We start from the raw sequence: 21,506 nt of genomic DNA, 5'->3' as shown, positions 1-21,506 counted from the left end.
TTCATCTTTGTGCAGGCCTTCAGGTCGTCCTGAACTCCATCATCAAGGCCATGGTGCCCCTGCTGCACATTGCCCTGCTGGTGCTCTTCATGATCATCATCTACGCCATCGTGGGCCAGGAGCTCTTCAAGGGCAGGATGCACAAGACCTGCTACTACCTTGGGACAGGTGGAGCTGTGCTGGGGAGGGCAGCAGAGCTGTCTCTGTGTGGTGCTGTGAGACCTCAGGGATTCTGTGTTTGGCAGAAAGTGTGGTCTGGCCAGCATCAGGCCTGGGAGTGTGGCTGAGGGATGTTGGAAACAGCACCCAGCTGGGTGTGAGGGGTGCTGAAAGGGACCTTTAACTGGTTTGAGCTATACAAGAAAAAAGCCTGGAAAAGTTCTGTTCTTTTCTCTCTCTCATTCTTCATCCCTTTTTTATTTTTTGGTTTTGCATGCTTAGAAACACTGATCTGTGACTTAAGTTTTGTGTTAGTGTCCATGGCTTTCTGAGGTTTTAGCCCAACTCTCAACACATCAATCCTTTCCCTGAGGCACAAGCAGCTGTGAGCAAGCCCAGGCCTGGAGCACATGGGCTGTGGTGCCTTCTGCCTGCACACAGAGCAGATGGAGCTCCTGAGGTATTAAAAAAGCCTTTTTTCTTAGCCCCACTCTCAAAGAAGAAGTCGAGATTCCTAGGCTCTGGTTTTCAAGGTTGTTTATTTTCTCTTATCTATTCCATTCTTTCTCTGACCTGCTGAGATCTGTCCAGCAGGTGGGTTTGTGGCACACTGACTTGGGGTGGTGTTGGCTTTTTATACTAAAAACTACGTGTGCTTAATTTACAATAATTTTCCAATACCTATCACCTATGTTAGACAGTCTGTCTCTATCTTAAACCAATCTAAAAGTGTCACCATCCCAGCAGAAGATGGAGGACAAGAAGAAGAAGAAGGAGAAAGACAGGACATGCCCAGATTCCTCCATATTGCTTCTTGAACCCCCATTCTAAAAACTTCAAAATTCTACTTTTTCACCTTGTGATAAATTCACTATCATTCTATTCAAACCTTTGTGGCTTGTAACTCTTCACACAAAGTTGGTAATTGTTTCCATGGGCTAAAACCAAAGGCACAGGTGTCTTTGACTCTGTGCCAAGGCATCTGAGCTTCTTTCCAGGGTCTCAAGTCTTCCAGGGCAGCCAGAGGAATGTTCTGGGCTCTAACAAGCAGGGCGCAGTTTGGAGGAGGAGAAAGTGTGCGCTGCTGTGCTGAGCCTGACCTGCAGCTCACCCCATGGCTTTGCTCCCCAGACGTGATTGCCACGGTGGGCTCAGAGAAGCCAGCCCCGTGCACCAGCTCGGGCCACGGGCGGCACTGCAGCATCAACGGCAGCGAGTGCCGCGGCGGCTGGGCCGGGCCCAACCACGGCATCACCCACTTCGACAACTTCGGCTTCGCCATGCTCACCGTCTACCAGTGCATCACCATGGAGGGCTGGACAGAGGTCCTCTACTGGGTATGTGTGGGCTTGGAAACACAGGGTCTGCTAAGGAGGGCAGGAGCCTCCCCTGAAATGGAAAATGTAAACCCTCTCCCTCTGAATTATTGTAATTTTGAAATTAAAATGCTCTCAGGCAAAGATATGGGAACAGGAATAACAGTTCTTTACTAGGAAAATTAAAAATACAAATGCAATAGTACAACAAAGAAACCAAACCCCTGCCAGAGTCAGAGCAGTCCCTGTCCCCTGTGTGTCAGGGGGTGGCACAGCCCCATCCCATGGGGGCTCAGCCCTCCTGCAGTGCCAGCTGTGGCTCTGCTGGAACAGGGATCCTGCACAAGGGGGGAGTTTTCCTCTGCAGCTCCAGGGCTGCTGCAGATGGGCCTGGGCTCCCTCTGGCAATGCAGGGCAGCAGAAGCTGCTCCTCTGGCAATGCACTGGGCAAAGGCTGCTGTGCTGTGCCAGGCTCAGATTGTACCCAGGTAGGAATGCTTGGCTCCTCCCCTGGGCGCAGCATCTCCCCATGGGATGATGGAATTGGATCAGCCATGCAGGGACACTCAGTGGCCATGGACAGCAGAGATCTCCTGGAGGGAGGATTGGTTGTGGGAGAGATAAAGAAAACTGCCCAATGAACAGAGGATAACTGCCCCAGCTCTGACAGATGGTGATAGAATTCACACCCCCATTTCCAGCCTATGACAACAGGAGACTGATCCAGCTTCCACCCTGAAGGGTTATGGGCCAGCACAGCAGTGACTGGTGGATGCTCCTCCAGTAAAAACCATGTTTTGCAGTCCTTGGGAGACAGTCATGCTGAAGCTTAGGCTTGGGGCTGATGTTTAAATCTGCCCCCAAAATGTTTGGGTCTGGATGTAAACCAGACACAGAGTTCTAGGCAGCCAGGCCTTGGAGCCAGGTTTATGTCCCACCATCCCAAGTACTCTTTTGGAGGGAGCAAAGATCCCAGAGGCTGTTCAGGGGCTCTAAGTGGAAACAGATGGAGTACAGTGCCTTCAGAGTATTTAATCTGCATCTCTCCTTGCCAGGTTAATGATGCCATGGGGAATGAATGGCCCTGGATCTACTTTGTCAGCCTTATCTTGCTTGGCTCCTTCTTTGTGCTCAACCTGGTGCTGGGGGTGCTCAGTGGGTAAGTGCCACCCTATCCTTTCTGCCAGCAGAGGAGTTTTAACTGCTTTCAACTATACAAGAAAAAAGCCTGGAAAACTTCTGTTCTTTTCCCTCTCTCATTCATCACGTTTTTGGTTTTGGTTTTTTTTTGGGGGGGGGGTTTTGTTTGTTCATTTGTTTTTTGTTTTGCATGTTTAGAAACACTGATCTGTGGGTTAGTTTTTGTGTTAGTGTCCATGGCATTCTGAGGTTTTAGCCCAGCTCCCAACACATCAGTCCTTTCCCTGAGGCACAAGCAGAGCACGTGGGCTGTGGTGTCTCCTGCCTGCACACAGAGCAGATGGAGCTGAGCAGGGGCAGGCACCCCATGGCTGTGGCTCTGGACACTCCTCACCTCCAGTCCCTCCTGCTGTGAGCACACATAGTTTTCTCATGGCCAGCCTAAGGAAAACATCTCTGATGAGTGCAAGGCATCCAAGGGAAGGATTGTTAGTCTAATTACTGCTTCAGCAGTCTCATCCAAGTACACCAATGAGCTGTCATCAGTCTGTTATGACAATCTAGGCCAAATTCAATTAGTGTTAATTTCCTGAGTAGTACAGTTAAAACCTGAGATGTTACACTCGACCTACCATGCATTGCTGTGGGACTGCTACCACCCCAGTTTTGTTGCTGGGAAATATGTGTTGTCCTGAGGAGTGAGGGGGGCTTTTCTCCTCAGGTCTGTGTAGGGTCAGGGTCTTTTCTGTATGTTTCAGTCCTTGTTTGTGCAAGTGGATCACATTCATCACCTCTATTAGTTCACAGGGTTAGTTACACCTTAATTACTTGGATTTGTTAGGCTTCTTTTATGACAAGAACCATGCCACTGTAACATTAAAACAAATTGGGTGTTACCAGAACTAAAACAAGTTTAAAACACAAGATAAACCATAGGAACCTGATGCTTGTCTAGAGTTGGCTGTAACTGCAGGACAAGCTGGACTATAGTCACCTGATCCTGCAGTAAGTTGCTGGCACAGAAATGTTCTGAAATGTTTTTACAAATCCAACTAAATTATGTTTGAGATCAGGAAAATTATTGTTATAGTGTCTGAGACCTGTTACTAACACATGGCAACACCAGCATGGCTGGGCAGCAGGTCAACAGTCCTGCCAGACCCCAGAGGAGAAAAGAAATTAATTGAAAGAGAGCAGAAGAGTGGGCAAGGACAATGGCAGACCTGTCCTTTCCATGTTACCATGACAAGAGTGTCCTGTTTACCTGCCCTGTGATGAGCTCACCTTCTCCACATGGAGAGCTTGGGGCAGGGTTTTGCTCCCCAGGTGGGTGAGACCCCACTCTGATGGGGAACTGTTCTGGCCAGGTGTCAGTTTGCCTGTCCAGCCATAGCACCTGCAGTGAGAAGGTCCCAAAGAGCAGCAGTGGTGGGGAAGGAGCCCTGCCTGCCATTGGGCAGGTGGTGGGACCTTGCCAAGAAGGAGGAAAGTCCCTGGAGCAGTGTAGGGGCAGTGCTGGTGTGTCTTGGTTTGAAAAGCCAGGTGTCTGCTAAGGAAGGCAGGAGCCTTCCTTGAAATGAAGAATGTAAACCCCTTCTCTCCAAATTATTATAATTTTGAAATTAAGGGGCTCAGGCAAAGATATGGGAACAGGAATAACAGTTCTTTACTAGGAAAATTAAAAATACAAATAAAATAGTACAAACAAACAAACAAACAAACAAACCAACCACTGCCAGAGTCAGAGCAGGCCCTGCCCCCTGTGTGTCAGGGGGTGGCACAGCCCCATCCCATGGGGGCTCAGCCCTCCTGCAGTGCCAGCTGTGGTTCTGCTGGAGCAGGGATCCTGCACAAGGGGGGAGTTTTCCTCTGCAGCTCCAGGGCTGCTGCAGATGGGCCTGGGCTCCCTCTGGCAATGCAGGGCAGCAGAAGCTGCTCCTCTGGCAATGCACTGGGCAAAGGCTGCTGTGCTGTGCCAGGCTCAGATTGTACCCAGGTAGGAATGCTTGGCTCCTCCCCTGGGCGGAGCATCTCCCCATGGGATGGTGGAATTGGATCAGCCCTGCAGGGACACTCACTGGCCCATTGAGAGAAGATAATTAATAATTAATGGCCCATGAACAGAAGAGATCTCCTGGAGGGAGGATTGGCTGTGGGAGAGATAAGGAAAACTGCCCCATGAACAGAAGATAGCTGCCCCACAGATAGGAATAGAACACACACCCCCTTTTCCAACCTAAGACATGGTACAGGGTGTTTCAGGGCTTTCCAAGGCCTGGCCTGGCACAGAGCTGTGGCTCCTGAGAGTTCCTGAGCTCCTCAGGCCATCCCCTGAGCCTCTGGTGCTTGCCTTGTCCCAGCGAGTTCACCAAGGAGCGCGAGAAGGCCAAGTCGCGCGGAACGTTCCAGAAGCTGCGGGAGAAGCAGCAGCTGGAGGAGGATCTGAAGGGCTACATGGACTGGATCACCCACGCAGAGGTCATGGACAGTGATCGGGCCAGGGGAGAAGGTACCAGCTCTGCTTGCTCACACAAGCCTGAGGGTTGGGTTCCTTATGCTGACACCTAGAGAGGCAAGGTGGGAGTCTTTGAAGAAGTCACAAAGACTCATTTTGCCTGAAAACCCATGAAACAAAATGCTTTGACTTCTACAGGACAGTTTCCTTCATTTTTTTTTTAAATTTCCTGAATGATTTGGTTGAATCTGACCCTAACTAGCAATAATTTATCCTGATTGTAAATGTTCATTTCAACCACAGTGTTTAAAATTTGCAGACCACAAGCAAGGCCTGAGTCTCCTTTGGAAAGAGGGGCTGAAAAGGCCATGAGGAGTGTGTGCCCTTGGTGTGCAGGGGTACAGTCAGGGCCAAAGCTCTCTCATCAGCAGATGCATTAATTTCTTGCCATCACCTGAGAGTTGGGTTCCTGCTGCTGACCACCTAGAGAGGCAAGGTGGGAGTCTTTGAAGAAGTCACAAAGACTCATTTTGCTTGAAAACCCATGAAACAAAATGCTTTGACTTCTGCAAGACAGTTTCTTCCTCTTTTTTTTTTTTAATTTCCTGAATAATTTGGTTGAATCTGACCCTAACTAGCAATAATTTATCCCTGATGGTAAATCCATTTCAACCACAGTGTTTAAAATTTGCAGACTAATGTAAAAGCAGGCAACCCCTTGTCAAAGGGAAGAATGATGCATCTGACTCCATGTTCTCAGAAGGCTAATTTATTACTTTATTATACTATATTATATTAAAGAATAGTATACTATACTAAAGAATTCAGAAAAGATACTGAATGCTAAAAAGATAATAATGAAAACTCCTGACTCTTTCCAGAGCCCCAACACAGCTTGGCCCCAATTGGCCAAAGAGTCAAAACAACTCACACCAGAATCCAATGAAACAATCACCTGTGGGTAAACAATCTCCAAACACATTCCACATGAGCATAACACAGGAGAAGCAAATGAGATAAGAATTGTTTTCCTTTTCTCTGAGGCTTCTCACTGCCTTTCAGCTTCTCAGGAGAAAAATCCTGGCCAAAGGAATTTTTTCAGAGAATGTGAATGCCCCAGCAGACCACAAGCAAGGCCTGAGTCTCCTTTGGCAAGAGGGGCTGAAAAGGCCATGAGGATCATGTGCCCTTGGTGTGCAGGGGTACAGTGCAGGGCCACAAGCTCTCACACTAGCAGATGCATTAATTTCTTGCCATCACTTGACAATTTCTAGGGATTAAAAGTGGCCCAGAGAAGGAGGTACAGGCATCTAGCCAAAAGCTCAGCAAAGCCTGGGGAGTTCTACCACAGAGCCACAGGGTTTGCTGTGCCACCCTGCCTGGTGAAAGCACTTTTGATGCCTCCAGCTGAGTGATGCATGTGTGCAAAGAGCCTTGGGAAACAGTGGGACAGATAAAACGCTTCTTCCAGAGCTGTGGCCCATGCTCTGTTCAGCCTTTGCTCAGATCCCAGCTGGCCCCAGTTTTTCCATGCTGGGATACTTGCTGCTGTCCCTCTCTGTCCCTCTGGCTGCTGCTGCTCCTCCTGCAGGGCAGGAGTTTCTCTTGCCTCGTGCTTGGTTTGCACCTCACCCTCAAAGCCTTCTGCCCAAACTTTGGTTGCTGACTCCCTGGGATGGCACTGCTTGGTGGGGATTATTCACTTCTGAATAATCCCACTGCTGACTCCCTGCGATTATTCACATTGCTTGGTGGGGAAGCTCTTCCTGGTGTACTTCTGGAAGAGGTTCCCTCCCACATGTTCTTCCCAAGGGCTCCAAGGAAAGCCTGTGATGTCATTCCCTCTAGGTATGATGCCATCAGATGAAGGAGGGTCAGAGACAGAGAGCTTGTATGAAATTGAGGGCATGAACAAGTGGATTCTCTTCTTGTAAGTATGCTCTGAACCATCTGCTTGTGGGCTTCCACTGTCTCTCACCAGCTGGGCCAGGCTTTCCTGGTCAGCCCCCAGTTTTTGGCAGAGACAGGGACTGGTGCTTGGGGGAAGATGCAAACATTGGGGTAGCAAACAGGGAATTTGGCTATGGTACTGGCAAAAAGCTCCTCGAGGTGGACAAAGTCTTTGCTGTGGGACCAGGCTCCCAGCATCCTCCCAAGGCTTGTGCAGCACAGTGTGTAATTTAGGACACTACACTTGCAATTTTCTCCTCAATTACAGTGTAATTTGCAATTACACTGTGCCTGCAAGCCCCCTGTGAGAGGGGCTGGAGCCAAAATTGAGCCAGGAGGGTGAATGAGCTGCAGTGCCTGAGTGACTGCACTGAGTTCCAGGTGTAGTTTATGGTGCTCATCCCTCTCCAGGGAGGGAGCAGGGGTGGCTTTGTCCTGCAGGCACAGCCCAAGGGCCTGAGTCTGGCCCACTGCCATCTCTGCTGATCCTTTGCCATCTCTCCAGCCGTCAGTGGAGGCGTTGGAACCGAATGTTTCGTAGGAAGTGCAGGGATGTGGTGAAGTCCAAGTTCTTCTACTGGCTTGTCATCCTGATGGTGGCACTGAACACCCTGTCCATTGCCTCTGAGCACCACTTCCAGCCAGAGTGGCTGACACAGGTACAAGGTGAGCAAAGAGCCTGAGAGAGAAGGAGGGCCCAGGACACCCTGGTGCCCCAGAGAGCTGTGTGAGCTCCTGCTGTAAGTGCACAGCCACACTGGCACGGCACAGAGGCTCTCAGGCACACTCAGAGCCTGCACTGAGCATGTGTGTGTGAGCCCTGCTGTCATACAGCTCACACTGAGCACGCTCTGTACTCTCAGGGACATGATCTGGCATGGTGAACACACACAGAGTGTGTGCATTGGCACCTCTGCACACATGGCATGCACTCATGCTGTGCAGCCACATGCATTTGTGCATGCAGCCCCACTGACTGCACCTCCACACACCCCCAGAGCACAGGTGTGCACACACACTGAGGTCACACCCAGAGACACACAGAGCACAAGTGTGCACACACACACACACACAGAGTTCACACTCAGAGGCACATGGAGCACAGGTGTGCACACACACACACACACACACACACACACAGAGCTCAGCCCAATGTACACACACATACACACACACACTCACACACTCTCACAGGAACACAGAGCACAGGTGTGCACACACACACAGAGTTCACACTCAGAGGCACATGGAGCACAGGTGTGCACACACACTGAGGTTACACCCAGAGACACACAGAGCACAAGTGTGCACACACACACAGAGATCAGCCCAATGTACACACACACACACACACACACACTCACAGGAACACAGAGCACAGGTGTGCACACACACACAGAGCACAGGTGTGCACACACACACAGAGTTCACACTCAGAGGCACATGGAGCACAGGTGTGCACACACACACACACAGAGCTCAGCCCAATGTACACACACAGAACACGGAGCACAGGGGTGCACACACACACAGCTCAGCCCCTTGCACACACCCATACAGACACCCAGAGGCACACAGAGCACACATGTGTACACACACAGAGCTCAGCCCCATGCACACACTCACACACACCCCCACAGGCACATGGAGCACAGGTGTGCACACACACAGAGCTCAGTGCCATACACACAGACACCCAGAGGCATGTGGAGCACAGGTGTGCACATACCCACACACAGCTCACACCCAGAGGCACACAGAGCACAGGTGTGCACACACACACACAGCTCAGTGCCATACACACAGACACCCAGCAGCACATGGAGCACAGGTGTGCACATACCCACACACAGCTCACACCCAGAGGCACACAGAGCACAGGTGTATCTCAGCCCCACATACCCACACACAGCCCACGTGCCCACCCTGCATGGACTCGTGTGCACTGTACAAATGTGTGCTCACACACACAAGCATGCAGCTGCACATCACCCTCTCATCTTCCTCCCCCTGTGGTCCCCAAAAAGCTGCAGCTCAGGGCCTGGTGTGCGAGAGGAGGGTGAGCAGCACTGCCCTCCTTCCCTGGCTGCCCAGCCACGCTGGGTTGAGGTCCCTGCTCTGACAGGCTCATCTCCCACCCAGACAATGCCAACCGTTTGCTGCTGGCGCTGTTTGTGGCCGAGATGCTGCTGAAGATGTACGCGCTGGGGCTGCGCCAGTACTTCATGTCCCTCTTCAACCGCTTCGACTGCTTCGTGGTGTGCTCGGGCATCCTGGAGCTCATCCTGGTGGAGCTGGGCACCCTGTCCCCCCTGGGCATCTCCGTGCTGCGCTGCATCCGCCTCCTCCGCATCTTCAAGATCACCAGGTTGGGGAGGGAGCTGGGTGGGTGGGGCTGAGCTGTGTGTGTGCACACCTGTGCTGAGTGTACCTCTGGGTGTGAGTGTATGTGGGGCTGAGCTGTGTGTGTGCACACCTGTGCTCATTGTGCCTCTGGGTGTGAGTGTATGTGGGGCTGAGCTGTGTGTGTGTGTGTACCTGGGGCTGAGCTCTGTGTGTGTGCACACCTGTGCTCATTGTGCCTCTGAGTGTGAGTGTATGTGGGGCTGAGCTGTGTGTGTGCACACCTGTGCTCTGTGTGTGTGTGCACACCTGTGCTCAGTGTGCCTCTGAGTGTGAGCTCTGTGTGTGTGCACACCTGTGCTCAGTGTGCCTCTGAGTGTGAGTGTATGTGGAGCTGAGCTGTGTGTGTGTGTGTGTACCTGGGGCTGAGCTGTGTGTGTGTGTGCCCACCTGTGCTCTGTGTGCCTCTGTGCATGTGTGCACACCTGTGCTCTGTGTGCCTCTGGGTGTGAGTGTATGTGGGGCTGAGCTCTGTGTGTGTGTGTGCACACCTGTGCTCTGTGTGCCTCTGAGTGTGAGTGTATGTGGGGCTGAGTTGTGTGTGCGTGCACACCTGTGCTCTGTGTGCCTCTGTGCATGTGTGCACACCTGTGCTCAGTGTGCCTCTGGGTGTGAGCTGTGTGTGTGTGCACACCTGTGCTCTGTGTGCCTCTGGGTGTGAGTTCTGTGTGTGTGCACACCTGTGCTCCATGTGCCTCTGAGTGTGTTTTTACCTGGGGCTGAGCTGTGTGTGCATGCACACCTGTGCTCCATGTGCCTCTGAGTGTGAGCTCTGTGTGTGTGCACACCTGTGCTCTGTGTGCCTCTGAGTGTGAGCTGTGTGTGTGTACATGGGGCTGAGCTCTGTGTGTGTGCACACCTGTGCTCCGTGTGCCTCTGAGTGTGAGCTGTGTGTGTGTACATGGGGCTGAGCTCTGTGTGTGTGCACACCTGTGCTCTGTGTGCCTCTGAGTGTGAGCTGTGTGTGTGTACATGGGGCTGAGCTCTGTGTGTGTGCACACCTGTGCTCTGTGTGCCTCTGGGTGTGAGCTCTGGGTGTGTGTGTGTGCACACCTGTGCTCTGTGTGCCTCTGAGTGTGAGCTGTGTGTGTGTGTGTGTGTGTGTGTGCACACCTGTGCTCTGTGTGCCTCTGAGTGTGAGCTCTGTGTGTGTGTGTGTGTGTGTGTGCACACCTGTGCTCTGTGTGCCTGTGGGTGTGTGTGAGTGTGTGCATGGGTGTGTGGAGCACACTGCTGCTGTCAGCTCAGGGTGCTCGGGCATCCCTCACAGTTCTGGGGCATCGCTGTCCCCAGGGGAGGCTGCAGTGAACAGAGCTGGGAGCTGCTGGGCAGAGAACAAGGCCAGGCTGGGGTTTGTGTCCAGGACATGGTTTGACTGGGAGTGGGGAGTGGGACAGAGCTGAGGCCCCACTCCAGCTCTGGGTTCTAGGATGTTGTGGCTGGGGCTGCTGTGTATTGTGTTGTATGGAAATATTGTATGGAAATATATAGTATTGCTGGGAAATGTCCTGATGAAGGCAGGAATGATGAATCTGACTCTGTGTTCTCAGAAGGCTATTTTATTACTTTATAATAGTATATTATATGAAAGAATACTATACTATACTAAACTAAAGAATACAGAAAGGATACTTACTAAAATGCTAAAAAGATAATAATGAAAACTCCTGACTCTTTCCAGAGTCTCAACACAGCTCAGTCCTGATTGGCCAATGAGACAAAACAATTCACATCAGGTGATTGTTCACATGGAACAATCACCTGTGGGTAAACAATCCCCAAACACATTCCAAAGGAGCAAAACACAGGAGAAGCAAATGAGATGAGAATTGTTTTCCTTTTCTCTGAGGCTTCTCAGCTTCCCAGGACAAAAATCCTGGGTGAAAGGATTTTTTCAGAGAGTGTGAGTGCCACAGCTGTGGGCCAGGACTCCTCACTCTTCTTTGTGGCCCCAACCCACTGTGTGTTCACCCCTCTTCCCCATCCTGCTTGCTGGTGCTCTGTCCAGGCAGCAATGTTATCTTGCTTGTCACACCATGCCTGCAGCTTAATTTCTGCCTCCTGGAGCCTGCCTGGAGCAATCCCAGAGCCCAGCCTGGGTCCAGAGTACCCATTTTTGTGCTGCTGGCACATCACTTTGGTCTGTTTGGCTGGGTTCCCTGTGCCTGCCTGGTCCTGCCCACAGCCCTCCCCATCTTTCACCTCCCACATGTCTCTCCTCTTCTCAGGTACTGGACATCTTTAAGCAACCTGGTGGCTTCTCTGCTCAACTCAGTCCGCTCCATTGCCTCTCTGCTCCTCCTCCTCTTCCTCTTCATCATAGTTTTTGCCCTGCTGGGCATGCAGCTCTTTGGGGGCAAGTTTGATTTCGAGGACATGGAAGTGCGGCGCAGCACGTTCGACAACTTTCCCCAGGCCCTCATCAGTGTCTTCCAGGTTTGGGGCAGGGGGAAGGGCAGCAGGGGCTGGGGGTGTCCCCTGGGCTGGGGGTCTCTCCAGGCAGGAGTTAGGGCTCAAGGGGATGTGGGTTTGTGGGGTTTGAGACAGGAACAGGGAATTGCAGCTGGAGTTGTGAGCAGTAGCTCAGGTTCAGGGCTGAGCAGAAAGGAGGATTTGACCGTGGAGCCAGAAGGGTGGGATCAGTCTGTGGGATTCTGTCATGCTCTGCTGGGGATGCTCTTTAGTCTTTATTACTGCTCTGCTCCCAGATCCTTACTGGAGAGGACTGGAACTCAATCATGTATGATGGGATCATGGCCTACGGGGGCCCGTCCTTTCCTGGCATGCTGGTCTGCATCTACTTCATCATCCTCTTTGTCTGTGGGAACTGTATCCTCTGCCTGCAAAGCCAGGCCCAGGCCCCATAGCATCAACTGCACAGGACTGGGCAGGGGGGAAGCAGGGGCTTCCCTCAGAGTTTCAGTGCTTGCCTGAAGCTTTTTGGTTGTGAAGAGCAGTGGAACAAACCACGAGCTTCAGGGCTGGCACTGGTGGTGGCTGAAGGCTGGGGACTGAAGGAAAGCACATATGGAGCAGGTCTGGATTCCTGGCAGGCAGAGATTCAGCCAGAGAGGGCAGCCAGCTCAGAGCTCAGTGCTCCCAAGGGATGGATGCTGGTTAGGCATCACCAGCCAGGGTTAGCACAAGCTCCAGGAGGGTTTCTAAGGCACCCTGGAGACCATGGATGGCTCCAGACAGGAACCACGTCCGTGTCCTTAGCACTGTGTCCCCAGATATCCTCCTCAATGTGTTCCTGGCCATTGCAGTTGATAACCTGGCTGAGGCTGAGAGCCTGACCTTGGCCCAGAAGGCCAAAGCAGAGGAGCGCAAACGGCGGAAGATGTCCAGGTGAGTGCTGCCATCCCTGCCTGGGAGCTCCCAAACCGCCTGCTTGGCTCTGAGGGGACACAATGAGCTTTCCCATGGCCCCTGCCCAGACTTCAGTTCCTGCGCTGCACTCCTCTCTGCTTAGAGGTTACCCAGAGAAGTCTGAAGAGGACAAGCAGATGCTGGCAAAGAAGCTGGAGCAGAAAGCAAAGGGAGAAGGGATTCCCACAACAGCCAAGGTCAGTTCTGGTGGAGGTGAGCCTTGGAGGGCTCCTGGTGGTAGTCCTGGCTCCTCTTCCCACCAGCCAGGAGAGACAAAGGCTTGGAGCCAGTCTGGGTCTGGCCTCTTGTCCAGAATCACTCCTTGCTGTAGCATGCACTGGTGGTGGGGCTCTCTGGGGGCAGGCAGGACATGCTGAACAGCTCCATTGCTGGGGATCCTTTTTCTCCAGTTCATTTCCTTGGCCACAGCCAGCTGCCAGTGGCTGGTGCACACCAGTGTGGGATGGAGCAAAGCAAGTCAGCAGCATCCCAGATCTCCCTTATGTCCACACCAGCACTCCCCATGTGCAAACCCCTCTGTTCAGCTGTGCTGGCTGTGCTGAGCTGCCTCTGAGGAGCATCTGGCCAGCAGCTACTTTCCTTTCCACTATCCAGAGGTGCTCTTAAAAGCTCTTTCAGGAGTTCCTCCCTATCTTTTTCTCTGCTGGAATATTTGCACAGCTCCAGCACACATTCCTGTTTCCCATCCTCTTTGCTTCAATTGTAGCATCCCCTCACCAGGTTCCAGCCTGGGCCAGCACTCTGTGCTGCTGTATGGGCCCAAGGCAGAGATGCTGCTTGTCCCATGTGGCTTCCAAGATGAGAGGGTCTGGCCAGCTGGCACGTGCAGCTGCACATCCTCCTCCTCTCTGTCTCTCCTTGTTTCAGTTGAAAGTGGATGAATTTGAATCCAATGTCAATGAGATCAAAGACCCCTACCCTTCTGCAGACTTTCCAGGTAAGATTTGTCCCTGTCAGGGCAGCAGGAAGGCTGAGGAGGCACTGCAGAGGGATGGTGTGTGGAGCAAAGGATGCAGTGAGCTTTCACCAGCCTTGGGGTGCTGAGGTCCTTCTGGCTTGCATGCCAGGCATCAGAAGATTGTCCATAAGCTTGTCCATAAGGTCATATTCCCTCTCCCTCTCTGGATGATTCTTTTCTTTTCCCTTTTCATGGTCACCCTACAGGTGATGATGAGGAAGATGAGCCTGAAATCCCCCTGAGTCCTCGGCCCCGTCCCCTTGCAGAGCTACAGCTGAAGGAGAAGGCTGTGCCCATGCCTGAAGCCAGCTCATTCTTCATCTTCAGCCCAACCAACAAGTAGGCACTGCCCTTTCTCCCTGCCCAAGCATGCCCAGTGTCTCTGGCACCAGCTGTTCACAGCAGGGTCTTGTTTGAGCATGACAACCAGTTCTGAAGGGAACCAGCTCATGGGGAAAAGCCTTCTGTGTGGAAGGACTGGAACAGACACCCTTCCATGCCCAGGACCTTCCTGTCCTCAGGGTTTGGCCATATCCCTCTGCCAGGCTGCATGGCCCTGTCTGATGCCCCTTGCAGCATCCTGTGGCATTTCTGTCCCTGGCAGGTTTCGGGTCCTGTGCCACAGAACTGTTAATGCCACCTGGTTCACCAACTTCATCCTGCTCTTCATCCTGCTCAGCAGCATTTCCCTGGCAGCTGAGGATCCCATCCGGGCCGAGTCCTTCCGCAACAAGGTGCCTGCAGAGATGTGGGGGTTTGGGGTGGGTGGGGGAGTATTGGAATTATTACCAATATTGTGTATGGGACGTGCCTGAGCTTGTCTGGCCCTTGCTGCTGACCCAAACAGCGGCACTGTGGTGTTTGACCCCACAGACACTTTTGCCTGCCTGGGTGTGTGGTGTTTGACCCCACAGACACTTTTGCCTGCCTGGGTGTGTGGTGTTTGACCCCACAGACACTTTTGGCTGCCTGGGTGTGTGGTGTTTCACCCCACAGACACTTTTGGCTGGCTGGGTGTGTGGTGTTTCACCCCACAGACACTTTTGGCTGGCTGGGTGTGTGGTGTTTCACCCCACAGACACTTTTGGCTGCCTGGGTGTGTGGTGTTTCACCCCACAGACACTTTTGGCTGGCTGGGTGTGTGGTGTTTCACCCCACAGACACTTTTGGCTGCTGGGTGTGTGATGTTTCACCCCACAGACACTTTTGGCTGCCTGGGTGCTGCAGTTGGCACGTGGGGACAAGTCCAGGCCTGCAGGAGCTCTGGTGGTGCTGGGATGGAGCTTCCCCCCATAACAGGGGCTGCTCCTCAGGTTTCCCTCTGTGGAGAAGCTTTCAGGCAATGGTGAAGGAAAGGAGTCGGTTCTGATGGAGGGTTTGGATCCAGAGCTTTATTCTGGCCCTCAGGCCTCTGAATGCAGCACCAGCTCCAACAGAGCTCCCTGAGCCCGTGGTTGCTGCTCCTTTGAACCCCGGGGAGAGGGGCAGGGAAGGGGCAGGGAGGCACCAAGCAGGGACAGGAGGGGAGGGACAAAGGGACAAAGGACACCTGGATGGCCCAATGCCCCCAGGGGTAGAGGGCATCCTTTGGATCTGCCAATCACTCGAGGCCCTTCTGGAATGCCAGGATTGACAGACAGTGCTGGGAGGGGAAAGGAGAGGTGACTGACACACCTGGGAGGGAATGATCAGGGGAGGGACCCGGGGTTCTGAGGTAAACCCTGAAATCACAACACAACAGGGGAGACCTCATGGAGACTCCCAGCTCCCCACCAAGCAGGGATTTACTTGCCAGATGCTGTTCCTAGGCTGGGATGCCAACCCTGCCTCTGGGAGGGCAGTGCACTCTGGCAGGAGATGCTGGATGTGCTTCCCATTCAGGGTGCAGCTGGGACAAGGTTTTACTGCTCCATGTCTCAGTTTACTTCTGGGTGAAAAGATCCACCTGCCAGGGTGTGCAGGATTAATTTGGTTTGAAACTGTGGTTGGGGAAGGAGACATCCTGTGAGGCAGCAAACTGGACCTAGGGTGCAGTGCCCTTGAATTCTGCTGGCATGCAGCCATGGGAGCCACAGCTCCTGTCCTTCAAGGCACCAGTGGGTCTGGCAGGGCTGGGGGATCTCACATGAGACAGCTTCCCAGGGCACTTGGGGTTTTGGGGGATCAGATGCTTTCAGGTGGGACTCACCTGGCAAGGGACAGCTTTGTCCCAGCTGCAGGTTGGAGAAAATCAGCAAAGCTGGGGAGAGTTCAGGAGTGTTCTTGGTACTGGGTTTAGAGACTGCTGAGCTGGATGGGCTCCCCAGTCCATAGACTGGACAGCTTCAGGATGTTTGAGCACACTGAACGTTTCCCTTGTCACCCAAGTCTCATCCTGTGCTGGTGTCTCTGTCTCCAGATTCTTGGATATTTTGACATTGGTTTCACCTCTGTCTTCACAGTTGAAATCGTCTTGAAGGTGAGTCCATGAGCATGGCCTAGCACATAGGTCTGTGTGGATGTGACAGGTTAGTCAGAGAGAGAAACACATAACTTTCCCAGGCATCATCCTAGGAAAGTTGTGAGAATGCTCAGAGAAAGAATTAAAACAATTCTTATCTTAATCTCTACACCTAGTGCTTGTGAACATGTAGAATATTTATACATTATGTTTATAAAAAAATATTTTACCAACAAGTGTTATTCCTAACTAACCAATAGTATAAAGAGTGTTATTTATAAACCAATCAAGTTCTATGTGAACAATCCATAAATACGTAAAGTTCCTAATAAATCTCACTTTATACCTTCTAATCATAAGAGTCAATGTCGCCTTTCTTCAACCATTCCTAACTCAACGGCGACAGGTCCAGACTTTTGTGGCCATGGGCACTCCAGTCCTCAGGCATCCATGTTCCTGAAGGTCTCAGTGAGGAGAAACTTCCAGGTCTAGATTTTATGGCCATGGACACTCTTAGGCATCAATACCAGCAGTTTGACTCCTAACTCTACCAGTTCTCTTCTTACTAACTATCCTAGAGGGAGCAGTAGAGATAATCCAAGCCTATGTCTTTGTGCTCCTACTGAGCCTCTACCTACAAGAAAATATCTGACTCTCAATGGCACACCAGGCACATTCTTATCACATAGTAGACCCTAGCCCCTGAACCATCCTAGGAGAGCTGCTGCTCTCCTAACCACCTCAGCACCAGCAATATGATTCCACTACACTCCCACTCCTCAGGCCTCCATGCTCCTGAAGGTCTCAGTGAGGAGAAACTTCCAGGTCTAGACTTTTGTGGCCATGGACACTCCCACTCCTCAGGCCTCCATGCTCCTGAAGGTCTCAGTGAGGGGGAACTTCCAGCTGATCCTCCTGGAGAGCTCATTCATGCAGTCTGGGTGATGTGTGACCTGTCCCAGAGGCCGTGTGTCCTCTCCAGGGAGGTCAGGCAGCTAAAGCAGCTGTGCTGTGACATGGGGACACATCAGCCATGGCATCAGCATTTTTATTAAGAAAAAGAGACAAAGAAATCAATGAAAATCTGTGGACAAAAGTCACATGTTGTTCCACTCCAAGGGTCTTTGCTATTCTCCTCTTTAATTTGCTGACTGACTGGGAGAGTTGTCTCCAGCCAGTGTTGCACAGAGGATTTCCACCTGAAGCCAGGTTCCTGCCTGGCTGGAGGGGTCTGAGCAGGACAGGGTGCCCAGGCCATGGAGCTGTGAGAAGTCCCTTGTGCCCATTCCCTTGGAGGAACCATTCCCCTGAGCCCTGCCCAGCCTCTCTCCTAACTCCTTCTGCTCCCCAGATGACAACCTACGGTGCTTTCCTGCACAAAGGCTCCTTCTGCAGGAACTCCTTCAACATCCTTGACTTACTGGTGGTCGCTGTCTCCCTCATCTCCATGGGATTTGAGTAAGCACCTCCATGTGCCACAGGGTGGGCACTGGGCTGTTCAGGCTGGTGGGGCAGCTGGAGATGGTGGGTGGAGGAGGAGCAGCCAGCCCAATGTGTCCATCATGTCATGTTTAGGGCACATGGGCATGGACAACTGGGAGCATGCCCATCATGTCATATTTAGGGGACATGGGCATGGACAACTGGGAGACAGGCCCACAAAATGGTCAAGGAGGTCAAAGGACACTCCTTGAGTGTCAAATGTCTGTGGGTAGAAATTCAGTTTGGATCTGCTTCCTCCAGCTGCCAGTGTCACTTGGCCTTATGTGGGGTGGTGGCTGGTGACATCTGCGTGTCTGCCATCCCTTGTCCCTCGCTGCTGGCCCCAGCCTGCCCTCCTTGGCTGCTTGGTGGGGCTGTGCCAGCCTAGCCTGGGCAGGGAAGGGGCCCCAGCTCAGCTGTGCCTTCCTGCCCAGGTCCAGCACCATCTCTGTGGTGAAGATCCTGCGGGTGCTGCGGGTGCTGAGGCCTCTGCGAGCCATTAACAGGGCAAAGGGGCTGAAGGTGAGTGAGAGGCTGGGACAGGGGACCCATCCCCTGGCAGTCCCACCTGGAGGTTGTGTGGCAGGCATCGTGCCTGTTCCCAATTCCCACCACCCATCTGTGGAAGGGCTCTGCCCAGTCCCTCTGCTCTGGCAGGCTCCCACTCTTCCTGGAGTGGGAGGGTGTGGGACACAGAGCAGGGGCTTGCCCCAGCTGTGGTCACATCTGCATTGTCCTCCCCCTCTGCAGCACGTGGTCCAGTGTGTGTTTGTGGCCATCAAGACCATTGGTAACATCGTGGTTGTCACGACGTTGCTGCAGTTCATGTTTGCCTGCATTGGAGTTCAGCTCTTCAAGGTGAGCTCAGCTGGGCAGGAGGGACCTTCTGCTCAAGCACATCCTGGCTGGGCTCTCCTGGACATCACCTTGGGGATGGTGCCTGCAGTGCTGGGTCAGCACAGGCTTGAGAGAGGAGCCACAGAGGAGCCTGCAGTGAGAGGAGGGCAGGAAGCACCCAGGGTACTGTCAGCTCCAGACAGCACCTGTGAAGGGCTGCCTCACCTCCCTTCATGCCTCAGTTTCCTCTTTCTAGGCAGGAGGCACGTCTGACTGATCTCCTCTGTGCTTTGGTTGTGCTTTGGTTGTGAAGGGTTTCCTTTCTCACAGCGCTGCTCCTGCTCTCTGGGCCTTGGCTGCTCTAAGGCAGAGCTGGCCCTGCCTGAGCTCAGTTTTGTTCAAATAACTGAGCTTAAACTCTGAGCTGATGTGGGAAGAGCTTTCAGGACAGCCAGCAGACTGAGCAGAGCTGCCAGCACACCTTAGCTTTTAGCTCATTCTCTGGGTACTGCTTTCTCCCCTGTTTCCCAGACAGTTGACTCCCAGGCAGGGTGAGCTAGGCAGGCCTCAGCTCAGGGCTGTGGAAGGTTTGTTCCCATCTCCAGCAGTGTTTCTTGATCTCAGCCTGGGATTGACCCCTGGTCTGCCATGACTCTGGAAATGCCTTGTGAACTGGTTTGTTTGGCGTGCCCAGTGGGGAGGGCCAGGGTCTGCATCCAGGTGGTGAGGGGGGCACTGACTGAGGGCTGGGAAAAAGTCAAAACTCCCCAGGGCTTCTAAGGTCAAAGCAAAGCCATGGCCTCTTCTGGTGTCTGTTGAATGCAGGGCAAGTTCTACAGGTGCACAGACCCATCCAAGCTGACAGAGAAGGAGTGCAGGTAAGAGCTCTCTGCAGCTCCCAGCTGGGCAGTGGCCAGGGCTGGGAGCTGGGGGGATGTGGTGGGGAATGCTTGTGTTCTTGTGTGGGAATGCTGCATCCAAAAAATGGACTTGAGGTGTCATCCTGTTCTCCCTGTCCCTGGGTATTGGAATAATACCAATATAGCTGGACAGGACATGCCTGAGCTTGTCTGGCCCCTGCTGCTGAACCAAATAGTGGCACTGTGGTGTTTCACCCCACAGACACTTTTGGCTGGCTGGGTGTGTGGTGTTTGACCCCACAGACACTTTTGCCTGCCTGGGTGTGTGGTGTTTCACCCCACAGACACTTTTGGCTGGCTGGGTGTGTGGTGTTTCACCCCACAGACACTTCTGGCTGGCTGGGTGTGTGGTGTTTCACCCCACAGACACTTTTGCCTGCCTGGGTGTGTGGTGTTTCACCCCACAGACACTTTTGGCTGGCTGGGTGTGTGGTGTTTCACCCCACAGACACTTTTGGCTGCTGGGTGTGTGGTGTTTCACCCCACAGACACTTTTGGCTGCTGGGTGTGTGGTGTTTCACCCCACAGACACTTTTGCCTGCCTGGGTGCTGCAGTTGGCACGTGGGGACAAGTCCAGGCCTGCAGGAGCTCTGGTGCTGCTGGGATGGAGCTTCCCCCCATAACAGGGGCTGCTCCTCAGGTTTCCCTCTGTGGAGAAGCTTTCAGGCCATGGTGAAGGAAAGGAGTTGGTTCTGAGGGAGGGTTTGGATCCAGAGCTTTATTCTGGCCCTCAGGCCTCTGAATGCAGCACCAGCTCCAACAGAGCTCCCTGAGCCCGTGGCTGCTGCTCCTTTGAACCCCGGGGAGAGGGGCAGGGAAGGGGCAGGGAGGCACCAAGCAGGGACAGGAAGGGAGGGACAAAGGGACAAAGGACACCTGGATGGCCCAATGCCCCCCAGGGGTAGAGGGCATCCTTTGGATCTGCCAATCACTCAATGCCCTTCTGGAATGCCAGGATTGACAGACAGTGCTGGGAGGGGGAAGGAGAGGGGACTGACACACCTGGGAGGGAATTATCAGGGGAGGGACCCGGAGTTCTGAGGTAAACCCTGAAATCACAATGTAACACCTGGGGTAAATCAGGAACAAGCCCAGGGCTCTGCTCCCCTCCCAGGGACCAAGGAGGGCCAGGCCAGTGGGGGTGAGGGGGCCCTGCCTGTGAGCTCTGTGTCCCCTCTGCTGCAGGGGTCAGTTCATCAACTACGTGGACGCAGACCCCACACAGATCGAGGTCCAGGAGCGTGTCTGGCTGCACAACGACTTCCACTTCAACAACGTCTTCTCAGCCATGATGTCACTGTTCACTGTCTCCACCTTCGAGGGCTGGCCAGAGTGAGTCCCTGCTGAGGGAAGGTCTGTGCTGGGAGCAGGGCACTGCCACGGGGTCTTGGTTTGAAAAGCCAGGTGTCTGCTAAGGAGGGCAGGAGCCTCCCCTGAAATGGAAAATGTAAACGCCCTCCCTCTGAATTATTATCATTTCGAAATTAGGGGCTCTCAGGCAAAGATATGGGAGTAGGAATAACAGTTCTTTACTAGGAAAATTAAAAATACAAATGCAATAGTACAAAAAAGAAAACAAACCACTGCCAGGGTCAGACCATGCCCTGTCCCCTGTGTGTCAGGGGGTGGCACAGCCCCATCCCATGGGGGCTCAGCCCTCCTGCAGTGCCAGCTGTGGCTCTGCTGGAGCAGGGATCCTGCACAAGGGGGGAGTTTTCCTCTGCAGCTCCAGGGCTGCTGCAGATGGGCCTGGGCTCCCTCTGGCAATGCAGGGCAGCAGAAGCTGCTCCTCTGGCAATGCACTGGGCAAAGGCTGCTGGGCTGTGCCAGGCTCAGATTGTACCCAGGTAGGAATGCTTGGCTCCTCCCCTGGGCGCAGCATCTCCCCATGGGATGATGGAATTGGATCAGCCCTGCAGGGACACTCACTGGCCATGGACAGCAGAGATCTCCTGGAGGGAGGATTGGCTGTGGGAGAGATAAAGAAAACTGCCCCATGGACAGAGGATAACTGCCCCAGCTCTGACTGAGGATAGAATGCACACCCCCAGCTAA

General features: G+C 53.1%; 1 protein-coding gene across 1 annotated transcript in view; it reads left to right on the top strand.

Annotated features, from left to right (window-relative positions):
• CACNA1S (calcium voltage-gated channel subunit alpha1 S) overlaps positions 1-21,506 on the top strand; it is a 63,349-nt gene that overhangs the window by 18,701 nt on the left and 23,142 nt on the right. Inside the window, exons 5-24 of the mRNA XM_071450197.1 lie at positions 16-168; positions 1,291-1,496; positions 2,531-2,634; positions 4,976-5,124; positions 6,919-7,000; positions 7,526-7,686; positions 9,163-9,388; positions 11,652-11,859; positions 12,132-12,252; positions 12,657-12,771; positions 12,896-12,989; positions 13,681-13,750; positions 13,978-14,110; positions 14,376-14,505; positions 16,170-16,229; positions 17,563-17,669; positions 18,128-18,215; positions 18,444-18,551; positions 19,356-19,408; positions 20,637-20,783. Of these exons, the coding sequence (XP_071306298.1) occupies positions 16-168; positions 1,291-1,496; positions 2,531-2,634; positions 4,976-5,124; positions 6,919-7,000; positions 7,526-7,686; positions 9,163-9,388; positions 11,652-11,859; positions 12,132-12,252; positions 12,657-12,771; positions 12,896-12,989; positions 13,681-13,750; positions 13,978-14,110; positions 14,376-14,505; positions 16,170-16,229; positions 17,563-17,669; positions 18,128-18,215; positions 18,444-18,551; positions 19,356-19,408; positions 20,637-20,783 (2,515 nt within the window). The remainder of the gene's footprint in view (positions 1-15; positions 169-1,290; positions 1,497-2,530; positions 2,635-4,975; positions 5,125-6,918; positions 7,001-7,525; positions 7,687-9,162; positions 9,389-11,651; positions 11,860-12,131; positions 12,253-12,656; positions 12,772-12,895; positions 12,990-13,680; positions 13,751-13,977; positions 14,111-14,375; positions 14,506-16,169; positions 16,230-17,562; positions 17,670-18,127; positions 18,216-18,443; positions 18,552-19,355; positions 19,409-20,636; positions 20,784-21,506) is intronic.

The sequence above is a fragment of the Agelaius tricolor genome, unplaced genomic scaffold (genome assembly GCF_023055355.1).
Source record: "Agelaius tricolor isolate 1412-34295 unplaced genomic scaffold, bAgeTri1.0.p SCAF_30, whole genome shotgun sequence".
In the NCBI taxonomy this organism is placed as follows: domain Eukaryota; kingdom Metazoa; phylum Chordata; class Aves; order Passeriformes; family Icteridae; genus Agelaius; species Agelaius tricolor.
The sequence above is the reverse complement of the archived record's forward strand: the minus strand, read 5'-3'. Positions and strand labels throughout refer to the sequence as shown.